Genomic DNA, 24,137 nt, shown 5'->3' on the forward strand with positions numbered 1-24,137 from the left:
TCATTAATAGACCCGGCAGTGTGCAATGTGCAGGCCTAGCGGGTAACGGAGAATACACTGTTGCAGAAGTTCGCTGGTTTGTAGCCACTGGGAAAGTGGGGGTGGAAACAGATCTCCAGGCTGCAGAGAGATGGCCGCTGTGTGTGGAGGGGTAGGCACGGGAATCTCAGGTCACTGTCTCCAGATTTCCACAGAAGGGCAGAGTGCAAAGAGTCAAGGGAGACAAACTCTGGGCGTCAGCAGAGGATCTGTAGAGGCTGCTGTGGTGAGGCTGGATGGGCGCCCTGTCTGGTGGAGAGGGCAATAGAAATGTGGTTGCTAGGCTACACTGTAACTTCAAAATCAATGAGTAAGATGGCTGGTGGACGGGGTTGGGGATTTAGCTCAGTGGTAGAGCGCTTGCCTAGGAAGCGCAAAGCCCTGGGTTCGGTCCCCAGCTCCGGAAAAAAGAACCAAAAAAAAAAAAAGATGGCTGGTGGACAAGCAGAAGCTTGGAGTAAGAGAGTAGGCAGTGGAACTTATATAGCAATAATAATTTAAAAATGAAACCTTTAAACCCAGCAACTCTGGAGGCAGAGGCATGTGATCTGCCTGCACAGTGAAACCCTGACTGGAAAAAACAAAGGGGTAGGGGGCTAAAGAGATAGATTAGCTGTTAAGACCACTGGTCACTCTTGCAAAGGACTTGGTTCAGTTACACACACACACACACACACACACACACACACACACACACACACACACGGCAGCTCACAACTGTCTGAAACTCCAGTTCCAGAGGATCTAGCGCCCTCTTCTGATCTTTTGACCTACACGAAGGAGGCACACATACATGCAGGCAAAACATTCATACATATAAAAATAAGTATTAAAAAAAGATAAATTACTGGAGCGAAAATAAATTTTAAGAAACGGTCTTTTTAGAGAAAACCGGTTGATCAACTAGCCAAAGGTACGGTCTGCAAACTGCAAAAGAACGTATAACTGCGGCCTCAGTGGGTGAGCCTCAGGCCAGTCTGCCCGCCAACAAGGCCACCGGTGGGATCCATCTGGGAAGCCCGGGGAATCGGCATCAAGCATTACACCATGGGACCTGGTCTGTGACAGAGCAGAATTCTAACCAAGAAAGAATCAGAGGCCATGCTGTGAATCTGTCTGCACATTAGTTAAAGATTCTGTCTGCAGAGTAGAGAAGGCTAAGCAGAAATAACACAGCAAAGGTAAAGAGAGTTGTAAACACAGCATTGTCCCACTAGGACATCTAGGGCACTGGCAGTTCACTGTATTCTACAATTCAGTCTTCAAGGAGATGGCCAATCTGTGTCGTTCAACTCAAGGGCCTGGAGCCCTTGTCTGCCAGCTAGTTCCCACTGTCAAACTGAGATGGTCAGTGGGAGCTTCACAGGACTAGATAAGAGATACTATGGGATTCCATGCACTTCCCCTAGGTAACTTCCGATTCCCTGGTTTCTCCAAACAGAATTGGCCTAGTACTAGTTTGGCAAACTTTTCATTTAAGACAGTAGATTTCAGATAGTGTGTGTGTGTGTGTGTGTGTTTGCTTGTTTGTTTATAACAAAGTCAGACTCTGTAGCCCAATCTGGTCTTGAATGTTCTGAGCTCCTGCCTCGGCCTCCCATGGGATGGGATTTAAAGTGTATGTTTCTCCAGGCTTCCTAGTGCTGGTATGCAAGCCAACAGTTCTGAAAGAAAAAAAAAATCAGTTTTTCTTGTAAAACTGTATTTTTCTCCAAAAATATTTATAATTTGAAAAACCAAAGTTAAAAATAGTAAGTATAATATCCACGGTTGTTTAAGCACTAGGAGGAGGAAGTGAATTCCTCTAAATAAGGACTAAGAGGGGCTGGAGAGGTGGCTCAGTGGTTCAAGAGCACTCTCTGCTCTTCCGAAGGCCCTAAGTTCAATTCCTAGCACCACATGGCAGCCTACAGCTGTCTGATGGTGTCTTCTGGTGTGCAGATGCACATGCAGACAAAGTACCCAGACATAAAATTCATAAATAATTAAATCTTTTCTAAAAACAATTTAGAAAATGTTTTCTTTTTTTTTTTTTTCTTTTTTCTTTTTTTCGGAGCTGGGGACCGAACCCAGGGCCTTACACTTGCTAGGCAAGCGCTCTGCCACTGAGCTAAATCCCCAACCCCTAGAAAATGTTTTCTAACTCTGACTCAAATTCAGAAGCCATGAGCAAGGAAGGTAGGTGAGGCCTGGTGTGTTAAGGAGCATCTGTCACTGATTACAGCACTCGGGAGGCTGATGGAGAATTGCAAGTGCGAGGCACCCCTGCCTCCATCCCACAAGCAATGGGATTGCAAGCATAGACAGCACAGCCACACCACACCACAGTATGTGGTGCTGAGGATGGAACCCAGGTTTCCTGTGTGCTGGGCCAATCTCTACCATCTCAGCCACATCATCCAGCCCAAGACAAGCACTTAGCTCGACCGAGATAAACTCATCTACCAGAACAAGCTCCAATCGTGTGGCATTGATTTGAAGAAAATGAGCTAGGATCCTTCAGAAGGCTTACTTAAGCACTGTGCATCCATAAATTGGAGTCAGAGAAGATTCTGGTGGCTCTAGTTTGATATAAAACACTCTCCGAGACCTGCTAGTGAGAACAGCAGTAGACTCTGGTGTGGATAGTGTGCTACGTAGATACTGTAGGGGGAGGTTTGCCCACCCGGCTCACAATTGGGGGATGGAGTGTGGAGGGAAGGGACAGAGGGACCACTCAGCAGAACCAAAGTCCAAATTGAGAGTCTGCACTAAGCTAGCAACTGGCTGGAGAATACTTCTCACAGAGCAGTCTCAAGTGCGTGTTACAACGGAGCTTTTAAAGGCAAAGAACACAGAAAAACTACATCCTGGTTGGCAGTTGTAGGGGGAAGTAAAGTGTGAAGGAAGCAAGCAGTTTAACAGAAGCCAAAACCAGACGGCCCCCAGAATTGGGGGGGAGGGGTTGTAGGGGGAATAAAAAGAGAGAGGAGTCAGGTTTAGGGTAAAGCAAAATGGCTCTAGGTGACACAAGACTAGGAACCTCTGTCCTCTCTCTCTCTCTCTCTCTCTCTCTCTCTCTCTCACACACACACACACACACACACACTCTCTCTCTCTCTCTCTCTCTCTCTCTCTCTCTCTCTCTCTCTCTCTAAGGGAGAAGCTATGGACTTGCAGGATGGCATGGAGTAGTAGTATCTACTCATCCCTGTTTCTAATGAGGCAAAGAAAAAGAAAGGGCAGGGAAAGGAGAAATCAGGGCTGGAGAGATGGCTCAGTGGTTAAGGGCACTGGCTGCTCCTCCAGAGCATCTGAGTTCAATTCCCAGCAATCACATGATGGTTCACTGTGTGTAACTCCAGGTCTAGGAGATTCAAATCCTATTCTGGCCTCCCTAGGTCCAAGTGCTCACAGGTATGCAGACACATAACATGCAGGCAAAAAACTCAAAGACAATAAAAATAACTGAAATTGGAAGGTTAGGTTGTATGTGAGCTTGGCCCAGAGAGTAGCAGGCACTCTTTGAAGGTGTGGCCCCATTGGAATAGGTGTGTTATTGTGGGCATGGGTTTAAGACCCTCATCCCAGATGCCTACAAGTCAGTCTTCTTCTAGCAACCTTCAAATGAAGATGAAGAGCTCTCAGCTCTGCCTGCACCATGTCTGCCTGGATGCTGCCCTGCTCCCACCTTGATGATAATTGACTGAACCACTGAACCCCTGAACCTGCAGGCCAGCCCCAATTATATGTTGTCCTTTATAAGACTTGACTTGGTCATGGTGTCTGTTCACAGCAGTAAAACTCTAAGACAGAAGTTGGTACCAGGGACTGGGGTATTGCTGTGATAGGCCTGACCAGGCTTTTGTTTGGAAGAATGTGTATTTTGGAACTCTGGATTTAGAGAGCAATGGAATGCTTTAAATGGGACTTAATGGGCTATCTTAGTAGAAATATGGAAGACTTTGTTACTGAGAGAGATTTGAATTGTGCAGAGCTAGCTCAAGAGGTTTCAGTGGAGAAGAACTTCAGTACATGGCCTAGAGACTGTATTTGCAGTTTTGGGTGAAGAATGTGTCTGCTTTTTGCCCTTGACTGAACAGTCTACCTGAGAATAAGGCAAAGAGATTTATATTAATTGCATTGACAAAGGAAGTCTCAAAAAATCACAGGAGAGACTTTTTCTCTGGTTAAGTCTTCTGAAGAGTGTTTTGAGCAAGTGTAGCAAGCTTAGAAAGGACAAATATAAAATATATTGTTTACGTATTAAAGGGGCACCAGGAAGTGAAATGGAATTGAATCCTGTGTTCTAGGAGATAACAGACTAAGGGATTTTTTTGGAAAGATTCTACCCAGCTAAATTTAGATCCAGGCATGGTGGTGCACACCTTTAATCCCAGCATTACAGGAGACAGAGCAATGCAGAGTTCAAGGTCAATCTACAGAACACGTTCCAGGAAAGCCAAGCTTAGGCAGAAAGGGAGTTGGAAAACAGAAAGCTGGGAGTAGAATAATGGGAGAGGGGGTGTTCTAGTCCCAGCAAGCAGCAGAACATGGTATCTTCTGCCATGTGGCTCCGGCTTTAGAATGAAAAATAGCGACCACTGGGACAATTGATGCTGGTTATGTTGTAAGACCCCATAGTGGCATTACCTCAGGAGTGCCACCCATGGAGCACAGATTAACAAAGTGACAATAGCATGAGGGTATAAGGATTTATTCTACGTATGTGGGGCTGCTCATCCTCGCAGGGAGAGGCAACCCCGAACCCAAAAACACACAACTTTTATTCGTTACAAAGGGCAGACTTCAGCAACAGGGTTAGCTGACCTATTCTCATTGGTAGTACACAGGACAAAGGATCTGGTCAGGTATTGGCTAGCCTGCTCAAGGGGCTGTTCTTGGCTCAGTTGGTCACTTTCCTCGTCCAGCCCTACACATGGCCTTGGAGAATCACTGAGAAAGGGCTAAGTTGGCATGTCCCTTAGAGGGGGTGGGGGGGATGAACTGGGTGGTCAGGCAGGGTCAGGATGACATCTTGTGGTTGTTCTTGGGATCTACCACAGAGAGGGGTAGGGTCTTTCCGAGAACAGTTGTTATTGCTTAATTAGCTTAGAATCTTGACCACCAAAACTTTATCATATCACTGGGCATCATGACGTCAGATGTATCTCTCAGAAAGGTCACAAGTTTGTCATAGGCATCCTGACCACCAGATGTATTTCTCAAAACCTTGTTTTTATAACTTTGTTTTTCACATCTATGAAACTTTATTTCTTCAGTTAGCTGGAGCTAAGAAATTAGTGGTGATTAAGAAGAGACCAGCATTTTAGCTAAAGCCCAACCTCGCTGATCTCAGCCCGCAGCTCACTGCTCCCAAACCCCTTGGGAGAGAGAGCTCACCACCCGGACAGGTGGGCACTCCCAAGACTGCAGAGTGGGAGAGACCACCAATACTGCCCACCCCTGCCCACATCTCTGGCCCAAGAGGAAACTTTATACGGCCTCTGGGAACTGGAAGATAGGGGCACTGGAGCGGCAGGTCCCCCACAGTCCAGACACCGCCCAGACCTGAAGGGATGCAGTCAACAGTTCTCTGCACCCAAATCCTGTGGGAGAGAGAGCTAAACCTTCAGAGGGGCAGAAATGCCTGGGAAGCCAGAGAGACTACACTCTGCCCACATTTCTGACTCCAGAGGAAAACACCTAACACCATCTGGGTCCCTGGTGCACGGGGGCTCCCAGAAAAGGCAACGCAGGCCCTCCTGTTTGCCGCCCTCACGGAGAGCTCAAAAGCAGCCCCCCACAAGCAAACTTGAGCCGCAGGAACAAAGGTAAGATCAACTTTTTTGCTCCAAGCGACCTGCCTGGTGGTCTCAGGACACACAGAGGCAAAATTCCTCTGGGACCGGACACTTCCAGTTTTTAGCTGGAGCTCCAACCTCGCTGATCCCGGCCCACAACTCACTGCTCCCAAATCCCTTGGGAGAGAGAGCTCACCGCCTGGACAGGTGGGCACTCCTGAGATTGCAGAGCGGGAGAGACCACCAATACTGCCCACCCCTGCCCACATCCCTGGCCCAAGAGGAAACTCTATACAGCCTCTGGGAACCGGAAGATAGGGGCACTGGAGCGGCAGGTCCCCCACAGTCCAGACACCGCCCAGACCTGAAGGGACGCAGTCAACAACAGTTCTCTGCGCCCAAACCCCATGGGAGGGAGAGCTAAACCTTCAGAGGGGCAGACACGCCTGGGAAGCCAGAGAGACTACACTCTGCCCACATTTCTGACTCCAGAGGAAAACACCTAAAAGCCATCTGGGTCCCCGGTGCACAGGAGCTCCCAGAAAAGGCAACGCAGGCCCTCCTGGTTGCTGCCCTCACAGAGAGCTCAAAAGCAGCCCCCCCACCCCCGAGCGAGCAACTTGAGCCATGGGACCAGAGGTAAGACCAACTTTTCTGCTCCAAGCGACCTGCCTGGTGGACTCAGGACACAGGCCCGCAGGAACAGCTGACACCAGTAGACAGGAAAGACTACATGCCCGAAAGCAGAACACTCTGTTCCCATAACTGGCTGAAAGAAAACAGAAAAACAAGTCTGCAGCACTCCTGACACACAGGCCTATAGGACGGTCAAGCCACTGTCAGAAATAGCAGAACAAGGTAACACCAGAGACAACCTGATGGCGAGAGGCAAGCGCAGGAACCCAAGCAACAGAAACCAAGACTACATGGCATCATAGGAGCCCAATTCTCCCACCAAAGCAAACAACACTGAATATCCAAACACACCAGAAAAGCAAGATCTAGATTTAAAATCATATTTGATCATGATGCTAGAGGACTTCAAGAAAGACATGAAGAACTCCCTTAGAGAAACGCAGGAAAACATAAATAAACAAGTAGAAGCCTATAGAGAGGAATCACAAAAATCCCTGAAAGAATTCCAGGAAAACACAATCAAACAGGTGAAGGAATTAAAAAAAATGGAAATAGAAGCAATAAAGAAAGAACACAGGGAAACAACCCTGGATATAGAAAACCAAAGGAAGAGACAAGGAGCCGTAGATACAAGCATTGCCAACAGAATACAAGAGATAGAAGAGAGAATCTCAGGAGCAGAACATTCCATAGAAATCATCAACACAATGGTCAAAGATAATGGAAAATGGAAAAAGCTACTGGTCCAAAACATACAGGAAATCCAGGACTCAATGAAAAGATCAAACCTAAGGATAATAGGTATAGAAGAGAGTGAAGACTCCCAGCTCAAAGGACCAGTAAATATCTTCAACAAAATCATAGAGGAAAACTTCCCTAACCTAAAGAAAGAGATGCCCATAAAAATACAAGAAACCTACAGAACTCCAAATAGATTGGACCAGAAAAGAAACTCCTCCTGTCACATAATAGTCAAAACACCAAATGCACAAAATAAGAAAGAATATTAAAAGCAGTAAAGGAAAAGGTCAAGTAACATATAAAGGCAGACCTATCAGAATCACACCAGACTTCTCGCCAGAGACTATGAAAGCCAGAAGATCCTGGACAGATGTCATACAGACCCTAAGAGAACACAAATGCCATCCCAGGTTACTTTCTCCTGCAAAACTCTCAATTAACATAGATGGAGAAAACAAAATATTCCATGACAAGACCAAATTTACACAATATCTTTCTACAAATCCAGCACTACAAGAGATAATAAATGGTAAAGCCCAACATAAGGAGGCAAGCTACACCCTAGAAAAAGCAGGAAACTAATCGTCTTGGCAACAAAACAAAGAGAAGAAACGCACACAAACATTATCTCACATCCAAATATGAATATAACAGGAAGCAATAATCATTATTCCTTAATATCTCTCAACATCAATGGTCTCAACTCCCCAATAAAAAGACATAGATTAACAAACTGGATAGGCAATGAGGACCCTGCATTCTGCTGCCTACAGGAAACACACCTCAGAGACAAAGACAAACACCACCTCAGAGTGAAAGGCTGGAAAACAACTTTCCAAGCAAATGGTCTGAAGAAACAAGCTGCAGTAGCCATTCTAATATTGAATAAAATCAATTTTCAACTAAAAGTCATCAAAAAAGATAGGGAAGGACACTTCATATTCATCAAAGGAAAACTCCACCAAGATGAACTCTCAATCCAAATATCTATGCTCCAAATACAAAGGCACCTACATACATAAAAGAAACCTCACTAAAGCTCAAAGCACACATTGCACCTCACACAATAATAGTAGGAGATTTCAACACCCCACTCTCATCAATGGACAGATCATGGAAACAGAAATTAAACAGAGACATATACAGACTAAGAGAAGTCATGAACCAAATGGACTTAACAGATATTTAGAGAACATTCTATCCTAAAGCAAAAGGATATACATCCTTCTCACCACCTCATGGTACTTTCTCCAAATTGACCATATAATTGGTCATAAAACAGGCCTCAACAGATACAGAAAGATAGAAATAATCCCATGCGTCCTATCAGACCACCACAGGCTAAAGCTGGTCTTCAATAACAAGAAGGGAAGAATGCCCACATATACATGGAAGTTGAACAATGCTCTACTCAATGATAACCTGGTCAAGAAAGAAATAAAGAAAGAAATTAAAGACTTCTTAGAATTTAATGAAAATGAAGGTACAACATATCCAAACTTATGGGACACAATGAAAGCTGTGCTAAGAGGAAAACTCATAGCGCTGAGTGCCTGCAGAAAGAAACAGGAGAGAGCATATGTCAGCAGCTTAACAGCACACCTAAAAGCTCTAGAACAAAAAGATGCAAATACACCCAGGAGTAGAAGAAGGCAGGAAATAATCAAACTCAGAGCTGAAATCAACCAAATAGAAACAAAAAGGACCATAGAAAGAATCAACAGAACCAAAAGTTGGTTCATTGAGAAAATCAACAAGATAGATAAACCCTTAGCCAGACTAAGGAGAGGACACAGAGAGTGTGTACAAATTAACAAAATCAGAAATGAAAAGGGAGGCATAAGTACAGAATTAGAGGAAATTCAAAAAATCATCAGATCCTACTACAAAAGCCTATATTCAAGAAAACTTGAAAATCTGCAGGAAATGGACAATTTCCTAGACAGATATCAGGTACCGAAGTTAAATCAGGAACAGATAAACCAGTTAAACAACCCCATAACTCCTAAGGAAATAGAAGCAGTCATCAAAAGTCTCCCAACCAAAAAGAGTCCAGGTCCAGATGGGTTCAGTGCAGAATTCTATCAGACCTTCATAGAAGACCTCATACCAATACTATCCAAACTATTCCACAAAATTGAAACAGATGGAGCACTACCGAATTCCTTCTATGAAGCCACAATTACTCTTATACATAAACCTCACAAAGACCCAACAAAGAAAGAGAACTTCAGACCAATTTCCCTTATGAATATTGATGCAAAAATATTCAATAAAATTCTGGCAAACAGAATCCAAGAGTACATCAAAACAATCATCCACCATGAAGTAGGCTTCATCCCGGGCATGCAGGAATGGTTTAATATACGGAAAACCATCAACATAGTCCATTATATAAACAAACTGAAATAAAAAAAACCACATGATCATTTCATTAGATGCTGAGAAAGCATTTGACAAAATTCAACCCCCCTTCATGATAAAAGTCCTGGAAAGAATAGGAATTCAAGGCCCATAACTAAACATAGTAAAAGCCATATACAGCAAACCAGTTGCTAACATTAAACTAAATGGAGAGAAACTTGAAGCAATCCCACTAACATCAGGGACTAGACAAGGCTGCCCACTCTCTCCCTACTTATTCAATATAGTTCTCAAAGTCCTAGCCAGAGCAATCAGACAACAAAAGGAGATCAAAGGGATACAGATGGGAAAAGAAGAAGTCAAAATATCACTATTTGCAGATGATATGATAGTATATTTAAGTGATCCCAAAAGTTCCACCAGAGAACTACTAAACCTGATAAACAACTTCAGCAAAGTGGCTGGGTATAAAATTAACTCAAATAAATCAGTAGCCTTCCTCTACACAAAAGAGAAACAAGCGGAGAAAGAAATTAGGGAAACGACACCCTTCATAATAGTCCCAAATAATATAAAATACCTCGGTGTGACTTTAACCAAGCAAGTAAAAGATCTATATGATAAGAACTTCAAGACTCTGAAGAAAGAAATTGAAGAAGACCTCAGAAGATGGAAAGATCTCCCATGCTTATGGATTGGCAGGATTAATATAGTAAAAATGGCCATTTTACCAAAAGCGATCTACAGATTCAATGCAATCCCCATTAAAATACCAATCCATTTCTTCAAAGAGTTAGACAGAACAATTTGCAAATTTATCTGGAATAACAAAAAACCCAGGATAGCTAAAACTATCCTCAACAATAAAAGGACTTCTGGGGGAATCACTATCCCTGAACTCAAGCAGTATTACAGAGCAATAGTGATAAAAACTGCATGGTATTGGTACAGAGACAGACAGACAAACCAGTGGAATAGAATTGAAGACCCAGAAATGAACCCACACACATATGGTCACTTGATTTTTGACAAAGGCTCCAAAACCATCCGATTGAAAAAAGATAGCATTTTCAGCAAATGGTGCTGGTTCAACTGGAGGTCAGCATGTAGAAGAATGCAGATCTATCCATGCTCATCACCCTGTACAAAGCTTAAGTCCAAGTGGATCAAGGACCTCCAGATACACTCAAACTAATAGAAGAAAAAGTGGGGAAGAAACTCAAACACATGGGCACTGGAGAAAATTCCCTGAACAAAACACCAATGGCTTATGCTCTAAGATCAAGAATCGACAAATGGGATCTCATAAAACTGCAAAGCTTCTATAAGGCAAAGGACACTGTTGTTAGGACAAAACGGCAACCAACAGATTGGGAAAAGATCTTTACCAATCCTACAACAGATAGAGGGCTTATATCCAAAATATACAAAGAACTCAAGAAGTTAGACCACAGGGAGACAAATAACCCTATTAAAAAATGGGGTTCAGAGCTAAACAAAGAATTCACAGCTGAGGAATGCCGAATGGCTGAGAAACACCTAAAGAAATGTTCAACATCTTTAGTCATAAGGGAAATGCAAATCAAAACAACCCTGAGATTTCACCTCACACCAGTGAGAATGGCTAAGATCAAAAACTCAGGTGACAGCGGATGCTGGCGAGGATGCGGAGAAAGAGGAACACTCCTCCATTGTTGGTGGGATTGCAGACTGGTACAACCACTCTGGAAATCAGTCTGGAGGTTCCTTAGAAAAGTGGACATTGAACTACCTGAGGACCCAGCTATACCACTCCTGGGCATATACCCAAAAGATGCCCCAACATATAACAAAGACACATGCTCCACTATGTTCATAGCAGCCTTATTCATAATAGCCAGAACCTGGAAAGAACCCAGATGCCCTTCAACACTCAGGGCACACACAGGAGTCTTTTGAGGAATGCACAAGAAGAATTACAATTGAGAGTGCTAGATGTGCAGGGTTAGGGCCCTGGACAGCCTTTCTTTGTCCTCTCAAATAACCCTGCTCTGCTTTCTAGAACTCCTGCCTCACAATCTGAGAATTTCCTATACCCACAGTAACTTCCAAGTTCCCTGCTGAATCCCTCAGTGTCTACCTCTAATCTCTCACAAATCTTTTTTTTTAAGATTTATTTATTTAAGGGGCTGGGGATTTAGCTCAGTGGTAGAGCGCTTACCTAGGAAGCGCAAGGCCCTGGGTTCGGTCCCCAGCTCCGAAAAAAAAGAACCAAAAAAAAAAAAAAAAGATTTATTTATTTAAAGTATATGAGTATACTGTAGCTATCTTCAGACACAGCAGAAGAAGGCATCGGATCCCATTACAGATGGTTGTGAGCCACCATGTGGTTGCTGGGAATTGAACTCAGGACCTCTGGAAGAGCAGTCAGTGCTCTTAACCGCTGAGCCATCTCTCCAGCCCTTAAAAACATTTTTTTAAGTAGGTAGGATAATGAATTCCTACTCATACAGGGCTGGGAATAGTTTTGTTTCCCTTTGCCAGAAGACAAGCATATGATACACAAAGCATGAGGCAGTGTGCTTAAGATAAGACCTTAGGTCTCTGAAGGCTGAGGCAGAGAGAGAGAGAGAGATCTGAGGGTTGGCAGCCAGCCAGGACTATGTGGCTGAGTCCCACCCGCCGGTACTACATAGCGATTTCCTGATAAAAAACAAACAAGCAAACAAAAACCAAGAAAGGTTAGAGTAATCTGGGCCTGGTGGTGCAGACCTCATCCTTGGAAGATTGAGGCAGCAACAATTAAAAAATGCAAGGTGTTGAGTCAATGAATGGCTAGCCTAGGCAACTGGGGACATGGCTCAACAAGAGAGGACTTGCTTTACCAGTATTGAAATAAAAACAAACAACAAACTCAGCACACCTCAAAGTTCAATAAAGTGAATTCCGTGCCTGTGATCTCAGCACTCAGGAGGCTGAAGCAGGAACGTGACCTCAACTTCAAACCCTGCATATCAAGTTCTAGACCAGGCTGGACTACATAGACCATCACCCTCCTAGAAGGCCAGACTTTGAACTCAAGTGTTCCTCTTACTTCAGTCTCAAGAGCGTTTAAGCCTGTACCTCTTCTTCCTCCTCAAGACAGGTGACGCATAGCCCAGGTGGATTTCTAACTATGTAACCACGGATGAATGACCTCAGGTCCCTAGTCCTCCTCCTCTCACTTGCTCAAAGGATGGGATCATGGGTATGTGCCACTATACCCTGCTCTGAACACGATGTCGCCTTACTTTTCTATTGCTGTAATAAAGCTCTGTGACCAAGGCAACATATACAAGAAAGCGTTTAACTGGGGGCGGGGGGTGGTCATGGGTCCCGAGGGTCCATGTCCACAGGAGGCAGAGAAATCACGTTGGGAAGGTTGTAGACATTTTGACACCTCAAAGTCTATGAGTGACACACCTTCAACAAAGTTATGAAGGAACTTGAGGCAGCTCAAGCCTGGCAAACATGGCTGTGGAAGGCCTTGCCCTCCTCCCTCCTTCCCTCTGCCTTGCTAAAACCCTTTAGATAGAATCCCTAAGGTACCCAAGGTCTATTCCCTCATTTGGCCACTCCTTCCTCCTGAGGCTGACTACCAAGATCCAGGTATCAAAGCGTTGAATTCTAGCAACCAAAAGCCCCTTTGACTCACCTAGTTAACATGCCCTATCAGAATTAAACACCTTGTTCTAGGAGTTTCCCCCTTTACCTTTATAAACTCATTGTCTGTGGGCATCTTCTATTCAAAGGCAGTCCTTTGTCTAATCCTCCCTGTCCCCTTCTGTGTGGTGTGCCCTGGAGTTCTCTGTATTGTGGTGTTAATTCCACTGCCCCAAGGACAGCTGCCTAGTTGTACTTAGGTGACTTCACCAGAACCTTATCCCCATTGAATTTGTAAAATACAGGTAGAAGATAGGAGGAGGCCTGTGGATGAGAAGGAAGGATGGGCCGGAGAGAAGTTTGAAGGAAGAGGAGGAGACTGGAATGGAAAGGAGGAAGAAACAGGAGGGAGAGGAAGAGAAGTCCTGGCAGGACAATATGGCAGGTGACATTAAGATTCCGCTATGTGTATTTATAGGTTGTTATTAATGTTCTTAAGGGATGGATGGTACTAGGCTTTGTATGTTTAGGTGGGCAATTATATCTTATCAATTGGGTCAAATGTTATTGTGTTGTGTGTTCTTTTATGTGTAGATTTAAGTGTAATGGAGTGTGGGGCAGCTGGTCTGGGCCACCACGGAGTTGGGATGTGTGTTTCTGGCATGGAAACCTGCCTTGGGAACTAGATAGGTAGAGAGATTCCTGCCAGGCTCAGAGAGAGGCCTTCGGCAGTGTGATATGGGATGGAGCAAAGCGGGTGAGAGGCTTTGCTGACTGAGAATTAAGATCTCCAGCAGATATCTTGGGGCACTGAGTTGCTGGACCTAGTGGGGATAAGACTATCATACTTTTTAAATTTTTTTATATTTTACAACAACACCCTTCCTTCCCTTGCCTCTTTTCTCCCTTCCCCCTCTTTGTCTTTGTCCTTCATCTCTGCCCTCTGGGACAAATAAATCTTTGTGCAGAGAGTTTGGTCTTAGGGTATCTTGAGCAAACTGCGGCTCCCTACAACTTACACCTCTCAATCCTTCCCAAACAGTCCCACCAACTGGGGACCAAGCATTCAAACATGTGACTTGTGGGCACCATTCTCACTCAGGAAGTAATTGATAGAACAATGTGAACAAAGAAATTCCAAACTTTAAGACAAAAATCTTTGTATTAAAATTTATTGGAGCTCAGACAGAGTAGGAACAGTAAAGTTATACAAAACTGGCCGCTGCATTGTTTAGCAATGGATTCATATATGATGAAGACAATAACAGTACCAGTTAAAACAATCCAAGAGCAGTTTCATCTCTGGAGGCTCAAGGGGCAAATGTGTTGTATCATATGTTCAACTTGCCATACCAAGCAAGCTCACAGCATTTTCTAACAGCTCTTTCAGTAGCTCTGACATCTACAGGCAGGGGTCAGTTCTGGTCACCATTGCTCTCCAATTCACCCTTGGCAAATGTTATCAGGGAAAGAGCACCCATCTTGTATCCTAACAATCCTGTTGGTCTCACACATGGTCATGGGGAAGATAAAGACCAGTTCTGGCCCATCATCTCCCCAGATGACCTGCCTCATAGAAAAAGCTGGCATTCACCTAGGAACAAGAGACTTCTGGTATCCCTAATCTCAGTTGCCTGGAGCTCGACACAGGGGAAGCCCTTAATTTTTAACATAATGTCAGGATGGCTGCCCACACTTGCTTTGGCTAGTGACCCTGTCAGTGGCCATGCAGAACAGAGCCAGCACAGCCAAGGCTATGGGGGCTTACCCAGAGCATCTGGTGCCTGACTGCACTGAACATATTCATAAAGTTTTGCCCATGGTCTTTTCTGCTCCTTAACAGTCATGGTGACTTTGCCTCTAAACCCACAGTGCCCAGTGCAGGGCTCAACCAACAACACAAGGACGTGTCCAGAGAACAAGGCATGGCTAAGTCCTTTAGGTCTGACTATGACACATCTGTGATGTCTTTTGTTCCTGGCACATCCTTTAGCTGTCCCTCAAGTCCTGTGTCGTGGAGGTTTGTGGGCTGACTCTTGAGAACTTGCCAGGGGACACTGCACCTAGCTAGGCTGAACATGGTCCCTTAAGCCTAAGATGATATCACCTTTCTATAGTCAATTGGCACAGGACTGGACCTAAGTCTAAGAATATCTGTAAAAAGTGCCAGGTCTTAAGGAAGAGACCCACTTTGTAAAAACAGTCATGATACTGGGGATCTGACTCTGCCACTGGCTTGGCATGAGCTCCTTTTCTTTTCTTTTCTATTAGCTTAATGCTCAGTAAAATGACCAATTTAATACAGAAGTTCTAGATGACCAGGATGAGTTACCAGGATAATTACTGTCCCTCAAAACCAGAAAGCCAGGCAGGAGAGGCAACCAGTTAGGAGTTTACCTTTAACTCCAGAACTTTCCAGGCAAATACGAGAAGGCGGCCAGTCAGCTTAGCCTATGTAACTCATCTCAAAGGCAAAACAAAGGCCAACAAGATGATTCATGAGGGAAAGGTGCTCGCTGCCAAGGCTGACAGCCTGAGTTCAATCCCAGGGATCCACACACTAGATCACGGACTCTCGAAAGTGCGTATGACGACAATCTTCCACCTGGAGTTACTGTGGGTTTGTCCTCAGCCCTCCCATTCCCCAGGCCATCTCAACAGCCTACACGCTTTTATTTGGGACATTCAAAGCCAAGGAATAGGAAGGAGAACATCAAGTGGAGAAGAAAGGATGGGAAGTAGCCCAAGGCAACAGTTCCAAAATGGGCAACCTTGAAGATGCAGGCCTGTCTTCTATTTGGCAGGTCTCCCCACAGGTTGTGCTGTCATCGAAATACGGTGCTTTCATGGGGGTGAGGAGATTAGCTGCCTGCCTCTCTCCTATCTCCCATCCGTATTAGTCTCCTCACAAGGCTTGGTTTTGGTGGCCCCATGAAATGCCAGATGCCATGTCTTGAAACGGGCATTCAAGGCAAGAGTGGAGGGAAGAGACAAACTCTGGGCATGTAGACAGTGAAGGCCAGAGAATCTGATGCTGTACACACTTTATGTCCAGTATCTTCCAGCACGAAGATGTAAAAAGTCTAGTATTCAAAGACCCTTCTCATGGTCCTGCCCTGGAAACTGTGGAAGACCCAGGGAGAGAACATGGGTCTTCATGGAACAGGCACGAGAGAGTTTCATGCTTGGGGTTGACAGAAGGTAAGAGCTTTGCAGTCAAGTCCTATCTCTGGCCCTGCCTTCTCATCTGGGGGGTGGGGGTACCAGATTTTGAGGAATCCAAGATGGTGTCCAGAGCTTCATGTGGGCCTCCCCACCACTTAATCTTCCTGTCTCCATCTGAACTTTCACCTACCCCAGAGATGATCTGGTCTTGGGCAACAGAATCTTGGGTTAGAGACTACAGGAAAGAGAGCTAAAGCTCCTGGACCGGGAGCAAGAGGACCATCTGTCCCATCTGTCTGTCCACAGTTGGCTTGAGGTTGCAGGAAGTCTTACTTGGGCAGGTGAGTTCTCTTGTGCTGCCTGAGATGGTCAGATCTCATGAACTCTCGGTTACACTCATCGCATTTATGTGGTCGATATCTGGTATGGATCCGTTTATGTCGTCCAAGCTCATCAGAGCGGAAGAACCTCCATTTACAACCTTTCCAGTCACATATGTAGGGCTTCTCACCTAGGGAAGAGAATGGGGAAGAGTTAAATTAGGTACAAAAAGCCACAAGATGGGAAAGGAAGACCAGTGGGAGGTAAAGACCACCAGATGAGATGGCAGGCTAGTGAGCCAGGAGGGCTTGCCTCCAAGCTTGGAAGAGAAAGGGTAGTCTTGTGTAAAACAAGCTCAATTGTGTTGAGCTTGGCAATTGGCTCAGGAATTAAGTGTTGTGAGTTTGGTCTAATGCTGTTTGTATTATGTTGATCTGGGACCCCAAAATTGCATGAGAATCTGCACATCGGCTGCAAGACACTGAGGAAGCCCTGCCCCCACTTGGTTTTGATTGGTAAAGTTGCTGATGCCAATGATTGGGCAGAGATACAGAGGCAGACTTTGAGGATTCCTAGGCAAGGGACCAAAGGAGGAGGTGGTGCCTGGAGAAGGCAAAGAGGGGACACCATGCCTGAGACGTACAGGACAGAGCACATAGCTGTCATGTAGGAGCTGGGGGAATGCACGTCTGGGGGGTCCGGGGCAGCCACAATGGAATATAAGTTCTAGCAAGTGATAACTAGGGAATATGAGGTAATTGGCCACATAGAACTTTAGGAAGTAGGGCTGGAGAGATGGCTCAGCTCACTGACTGCTCTTCCAGAGGTCCTGAGTTCAAATCCCAGCAACCACATGGTGCCTCACAACCATCTGTAAAGGGATCTGATGCCCTCTTCTGGTGTGTCTGAAGACAGCTGCAGTGTACTCACATGCATAAAATAAATGAATAAATCTTTAAAAAAAAAAGTTTAGGAAGTGGCCCAGCCACTGAGCTGCTTAAGAAATATAAAAACATAAAGCCTATGTATGTACATGTCTTTCATTCAGGAACCCAGAACATTGGGGTGGTAGCAAGGAGGTCAATTGAGTAGAGTTAATCGGGTACTGCTAAAGTACTTGTTGCTCTTGCAGGACCCGTGTTCGACTCCCAGCACCTACATATGGTTGCTCACAACCATCTATAATTCTCGTTCCATCCAGGAGATCCAAGCCTTCTCATCTCTGTGGGCACCAGGCATGCACATGGTACAGAGACATTCATAAAAGTAAAACACTCATTCACATAAAATAAATCTAAGAACGGTTTAGGAGGAACCAAGGTTCCTATACCCCTTTCCCCGCCCAACACCCAACACATCATTCACCTGTGTGTTTGCGTAGGTGACTCACGAGGTGAGAGCGCTTGGTGTAAGCTTTTCCACAGTCATCATATGAGCAGACGTAAGGCCTTAAAACTAGGGACCGTCTCCTGGTTGCCCCTCTTGAAGTACTGGCGGTCTCTCTCTCCTGTGGAGCAGGTGTGGGCTGCTCACACATGAAAGGTCCTTCCTGGACATTTGACTGGGTCGCAAGTGAATCTTGGGAGTCTATAGGTAGCAACTGCTGGAACCTAGCTGAGACCATTTCAGGATTTACCGAGTGCAACATCTGATTCATATAGGGGGTCACAGCATGGGTCTCAGCGGAAGGCATGCCTGGGACCAAAAATATTCCAGGTTTTAAAGAGCCCGTGGTGGCAGGTACTGTTGGGGATACAGAATAAGGCATTGTTGGGGCATTGCTGTGGGTCATCACTGAGACTCCACAGGAAGCTGGGCTTGACAGGCCACCCTGAGACATCAGATTCTCACTGAAGGAAATGGCCACTCCCAGAGTACCTGGATTTCCGACTGGCATCACATGGGATCCCCTCCCAATCGATCTCTGACAATAATTCTGGGAAGGTGTAGGAATCAGCTGGGAGGGGCACCTCGCACCACTCTCAGGTAGTGACCTAATGAACTGTGGCTCCCATCCTCCCTCACTGCATCTGAATTCCTCAGCTGAGGCCATATAAGGCCTCATCAACTCTGGTAAATATTGAGGGGCTGGTGGCTGATGAAATCCGCTGTTTCCAGAAGACCCAGGCATATGCGACACTGGCATCAACATCTCGTTATCCTGCAAGAAAAGTCACATGAAAACAAACTTCCTTTTGCTCCACTTCTAAGTTCCACACGTTCCTTACCCTAGGACAGGCCAAGGGTTAACTGACCATGGCTGGTCACAGGAGCTTGACAGGCTGAGAAGAGTCTGCTCTGCACTCTCCACTTCAGGCTGGCTGAGATTCACTGTGTAGCCCAGGGTGTTGCCTACTTACTGGCAACATCCTGCTGCTAAGGTTTACTGGCACGAGTTACCACTCCTGGGTCCAGGGCAGCCAAGATGGAATATGTGTTTGCTAACCAAGGGACCTCATTGGTTATGCTTATGTGGCCATTGTGGTATTTGGATCTTTGCAGGTGGCATCTTGCCTGGAGCAGCTCATTCTGTCTGAGAATGGAGCTTTCCATGTTGTTAATGATAAGAGGGGCGTCAAACTGTCAGTTTACCGCTTTCTTCCTGGATACCAGAATGGGTAGATTGAAAAGACCAGAGCTAGGGAAGGTACTTCAGTGCCCAAAGCATTTACCACACAAACAGAATTCCAATTCATGTAATGCTGGACTCCATTAACAAATGCATCTTGGGGCTGGAGAGATGGCTCAGGGCTTAAGAGCACTGACTGCTCTTCCAGAGATCCTGAGTTCAATTCCCAGCAACCACATGGTGGCTCACAACCATCTGTAATGGGATCTGACGCCCTCTTCTGGTGTATCTGAAGAGAGCAACAGCGTTCTCACATACATAAAGTAAATAAATCTTTTTTTTAAAAAGTGTATCTCTTATCCCAGTGCCACATACACTGGTAAACAACCAAAACTAGCCCCTGTCTCAAACAGCGGGAAGACAAGGAATAACATGCAATATTGTCCTTTGACCTCCTCATGCATGCTCACACTCACGTAGAGTCCCATACATGATACACATACAAATAAAACCTCTTGGCTGGGTGTGTTGGGACATGCCCTTAATCCCAGCATTCCAGAAGCATAGGCAGGCAGATCTCTGCATTCCGGGATGCCAGAGTCACAGATACATACATACATACATACATACATACATACATACATACATACATACATGATGAAAACCTCCCTTCCTGCAGGTGGGTCCCAGGGACTGAACTCAGGTCACTAGGTTTGGCAGCAAGCACCTTTACCTACTGAGCCATCCCACCAGACCGCGTTTGCATTTGAGTAAAACAGGCTACGTCTAACTGTTAAGCACTGTTTTATTAATGGTGCATGGAATGAGATGTTTATGCAGGTGAAGTTTTGTTTTTGACCATTCTAAATACTAATGACCCGATACATTTAAAGTGCAAGTTGTTAGGTGAGGGACTGCTGGGGACTTCAGAGAACACCAATGTGGCCATTAGTCACTCATGTTACACTAAAAATTCTAAGAGAATTCCACTGTTAGCACACTCCCAACCTAAAAGAATTCTAATAAGGTGTATCTGGGGCTACCAGGCTCTGAGAGGTCCACATCTGTAATCGGATCTGTGTTTGATAGACCGAGCAGCCTGGTCTACAAAGTGAGTTCCAGGACAAGTTAGGCATGCCATAAAGAAACTGGGAGCTCAAACTTAAAAGAGACCAACAGGAAAAAAAAAACTCCCATGTTTGATCAATACATGCCTGCAGTCAGTTTGCTCTTAACCTGGGCTCCATATTAGACACAGAGCTGCAGGGTGAAATCCTATCTCATAGGACAAAGCAAAAAATCCCATCTCAAATCCCACGGCAAAGGCAGCTATAAAGACAGGAATTCACCCCCAGGTTAACAAAGTGGCCAAGTCACTGCTGTTTGACTGTCCTGCAAACATTTTTTTCTTTTCCAAAACAAGGTTCCTGTGTGTAGCCCTGGCTGTTCTGAAACTCTCCACAGGCTGGTCTTGAACTCAGAGATCCACCTGCCTCTGCCTCCTGCCTCTGGAGGTGGAAATGAGAAAGTACAATTAGAAGTATATTATTTGCTGGGTGTGGCTGTCCACACCTTTAATCTCAGTATTCAGAAGACAGGCAAGCAGGTCTCTGTGAGGCCAGCCTGGTCTACAAAGGAGTGAATTCCAGGACAGCCAGGGCTATACAGAGAAACCTGGTCTGGAAAAAACAAAAAACAAAAACAAAAGGATATTATTGTAATTTAAACAACATGTAATACTGAGTTCTAGATTAGAAATATGAAAGTTTGATTCAATGCCAATTGTACTTTTTGAACTTAAGCAGTTTACCATGAAGAAAATAGTTACAGAATATATACAAAAGAAGTTGTTGGGGTTGGGGATTTAGCTCAGCGGTAGAGCGCTTGCTAGGCCCTGGGTTCGGCCCTCAGTTCCGGGGAAAAAAAAAGTTGTTATTAATTTTAACAGAATTAATAGTATTTTGGCAAGCTGGATACAGTGACACATGGCAGGCAGATCTTTGTGAATTAAGGGTCAGCCTGGTTTTCATAGTAAATTCCAGACCAGGGCTGGAGAGACGGCTCAGCAGTTAAGAGCACTGACTGCTCTTCTAGGGGTCCTGAGTTCAAATCCCAGCAACCACATGGTGGCTCACAACCATCTATAATGATATCTGGTGCCCTCTTCTGGTGTGTTTGAGGAGAGCAACAGTGTGCTCATATAAATAGAAAAAAAATTTTTTTTAATTCCAGACCCGTAGGGACTATAGAGATTCTAAAAAATAATAATAATAACTTTCTGGCTATGCAGGCACATTTTTAAACGTTAGAGGGGAACAGGGACATGAAACTGCACCCTTAGTTAAGGACTTAGTGGCCGTTTATAAGGTTACTGAGGGAAGGGGCCTCAGTTATGGCACTGGTAAATTATTCGTGATGTAGTAAATAAGCCCAAAACCCACAGGCATATATGAAATCCAGTGGGTTCCTAAAAATAAGGAACAAGGGCTGGAGAGATGGCTCAGTGGTTAAGAGCACTGACTGCTCTTCCAGAGGTCATGAGTTCAATTCCCAGCAACCACATGGTGGCTCACAACCATCTGTGAAGAGATCCGATGCCTTTTTCTGGTGTATCTGAAGACAGCTACAGTGTACTTATATATAATAAATGAATAAATCTTTAAAAAAGTATGCATCATATACCTGTAAAATAAACCATTGCACAGCGAGCCCTCAACCCTCGGCAAGCCCTCAAGTCAGAGTAGACTTGTGCCAGACTTGTGGGGAGACTGGATATGTGGGTGCATTCCTTAGTCTCAGCACTCAGGAGGCAGAGCCACATGGGTCTGGGGGTTAGAGGCTAGCCTGGTCTACATAATGAATTCTAGGATAGCCAGGCTATGTAGAGACTTTCTCAAAAAAGCTTGTGGAGGATTCCTTCTGGGATGCTTGGCCTCTTCCTGTCAGGGGTAGCCCTCTATTTTCCAAACATTTCCCACCAGTTCTGGTTCCATAATGGCTCCCCATGTTCAGATTCTCCTCTGTAGGCTAAGGCTCACTATTTAACCCCTCACTGGATTATCACAATAGCTTTCTAAGTATGACCTTCAAGTGAGCCTCCATATTCTCTGAAAACTTCTGGAGGGAATGTTAGAGTTAGAGGCTTTAATATTTCTGTTATTAAAGACAGATGTGGTGACACACACCCTTAATCCCACCAAAAAATAAATTAAGCATGACACACCCTTAATCCCAGCACTTGGAAGGCAGAGGCAAGCCAGTCTCTGAGCTTGAGGCTACTCCGGTCAACATAACCCAGAATAGGAGGGTTATGTTGACCTGGAGACCCCGTCTCAAAATAAATAAAATTGTTACATTTTTAAAAATGGCGGGGTTGGGGATTTAGCTCAGAGGTAGAGTGCTTGCCTAGGAAGCGCGGTCCCCAGCTCCGGAGGTGGGGGGTGGGGGGGGACTTTAAAAAAAAAATGGCGTGGTGACTCACACCTTTTAATCCCAGCACTCTGGAAGCAGAGGCAGGTAGATCTGAGTCTGAGGCCAGCTTGGTCTACAGAACAAATTCTAAGGCAGCCAGGGCTACACAGAAAAACTACCTACCTTTCAACCTCCCCACTACCCTAACCACGCCCCCCACCCAAAAAAACGCCAGTGGAGTCTGGCAAAGGAGTCCAATAAATAAATGTCCTCCCCAGCATTCCCACAGGACAATCGCTCTCAAAATCCCTGGTCTACCCAGAGTTCCAGGATAGCCAGGGCTCACAGAGACGCCATCTTTAAACTCCTTCCCCCGCAACAAAAAAAAAAAAAGGAAGGAAGGAAGGAAGGAAGGAAGGAAGGAAGGAAGGAAGGAAAAAAGTAATCTACTCTATTAGTGGAGTTTGGCAAAGGGCTCCAATTAGTAAGATTTTCCTCCCCACCCTTCCCATGGTACATAAATTTCTCTCTCTAAAGTTCAGCTGAACCCGTCCACCTTCACCACCCAACACAGGCTCTAACGCTTGCTTTAAAAACACACTTGATTAACTAACAAGCCTCCCTTTGACTTGGGCCCCCTTCCCCTCCACCTTCAATCCATTCTCCACCAACACCTGCACCACCCTAGGGTGGGCCCCAGACTCACCATGGGAGACTGGTGCATAGCCTGCTGCTCATTGTCCTGCTCCATGTCGGCTGAGTCCCAAGTTCAGAACAAACCGGGAGATTAGCCTGGCGCCACACACCGTCACAGGCATGGATCCCAACACCGCTACGCCATAATCCCACAATGGCTGCGTGGAGCTTTTATTTGCCCCTGAGCGACTGGGCGGAGTCAAGGCCACACCCACCCAATGCCTCCCAGCTCATCATCCATCCAGTTCCACAACTCGTTGTAGGCCTTATGCCTCAGGGAAATCACTGGACTTTACCACTTTTTAAAGACACTGTGTCTGCCCTTCTCCACCTAGACCCTCTAACCTACAGTTTTGAGCAACTGTTTGACCCAAACGGGTTTTGGGGAAACCGCGATCTGAGACTTCAGTCAAGACAGCCTCTTTAATCTCAGTGGAGAAACAGAAGACTGGATGACAGAGGCAGGGCGGGTACACAAGCCTCTGCAGACAAAAGAGACGCCATAATCCCTCCAGACTAACGCAGTAGGTTTTCATAGGGCAGGATCGATGGTTCCCGCTAAGGATGAGCACCTCTGTCCTTTCTCCACGCAAAGTGAATCCCGGATGCCCACACCATACAATTTAGGCATCCCACATACCTTGTGTGTGGGCACTGATTCTCTGTAACTCCAGTTCTAGGAGATTGGACACCCTCTTCTGATTGCCTTGGGTACCAGGCATGAACACAATGACCATGCATACGTGCAAAATACTCATCGTAAAAATAAATGTTAAAAAAAAGTTTCTGGA

At 45.3% G+C, this 24,137-nt stretch overlaps 1 protein-coding gene across 4 annotated transcripts; it reads right to left on the reverse strand.

The window, feature by feature from the left end:
• Positions 1-1,496: 1,496 nt before the first annotated feature.
• Klf17 (KLF transcription factor 17) lies at positions 1,497-24,137 on the reverse strand. 4 transcript variants are annotated; one of them, XM_039111185.2, is made up of 4 exons: positions 23,357-24,137; positions 18,036-18,831; positions 16,683-16,860; positions 1,497-1,703 (listed from the first exon to the last, which is right to left on the reverse strand). In XM_039111185.2, exons 1-4 carry the CDS (start codon positions 23,399-23,401, stop codon positions 1,571-1,573), a joined length of 1,152 nt encoding a protein of 383 aa, XP_038967113.1. In that variant the 5' UTR covers positions 23,402-24,137; the 3' UTR covers positions 1,497-1,570. The 4 variants fall into 4 exon arrangements, with proteins under 4 accessions (XP_038967113.1, XP_008762309.1, XP_233437.2 ...); XM_008764087.3 differs by lacking the exon at positions 1,497-1,703 and adding an exon at positions 15,841-16,307; XM_233437.7 differs by lacking the exon at positions 1,497-1,703 and having other exon boundaries at positions 15,841-16,860.

Source organism: Rattus norvegicus, chromosome 5, assembly GCF_036323735.1.
Source record: "Rattus norvegicus strain BN/NHsdMcwi chromosome 5, GRCr8, whole genome shotgun sequence".
Taxonomy (NCBI): Eukaryota; Metazoa; Chordata; class Mammalia; order Rodentia; family Muridae; genus Rattus; species Rattus norvegicus.

Excerpts from the sequence above, each read along its gene's own strand:
- Klf17 (XM_039111185.2), bottom strand. The coding sequence starts at position 23,401 with ATGGAGCAGGACAATGAGCAGCAGGCTATGCACCAGTCTCCCATG. Across the intron at positions 18,832-23,356 it reads CTATGCACCAGTCTCCCATG|GATAACGAGATGTTGATGCC; the intron begins GTGAGTCTGGGG and ends CTTTTCTTGCAG. Across the intron at positions 1,704-16,682 it reads AAGAGAACTCACCTGCCCAA|AACTGTTGGCTTGCATACCA; the intron begins GTAAGACTTCCT and ends TTTTTCTTTCAG.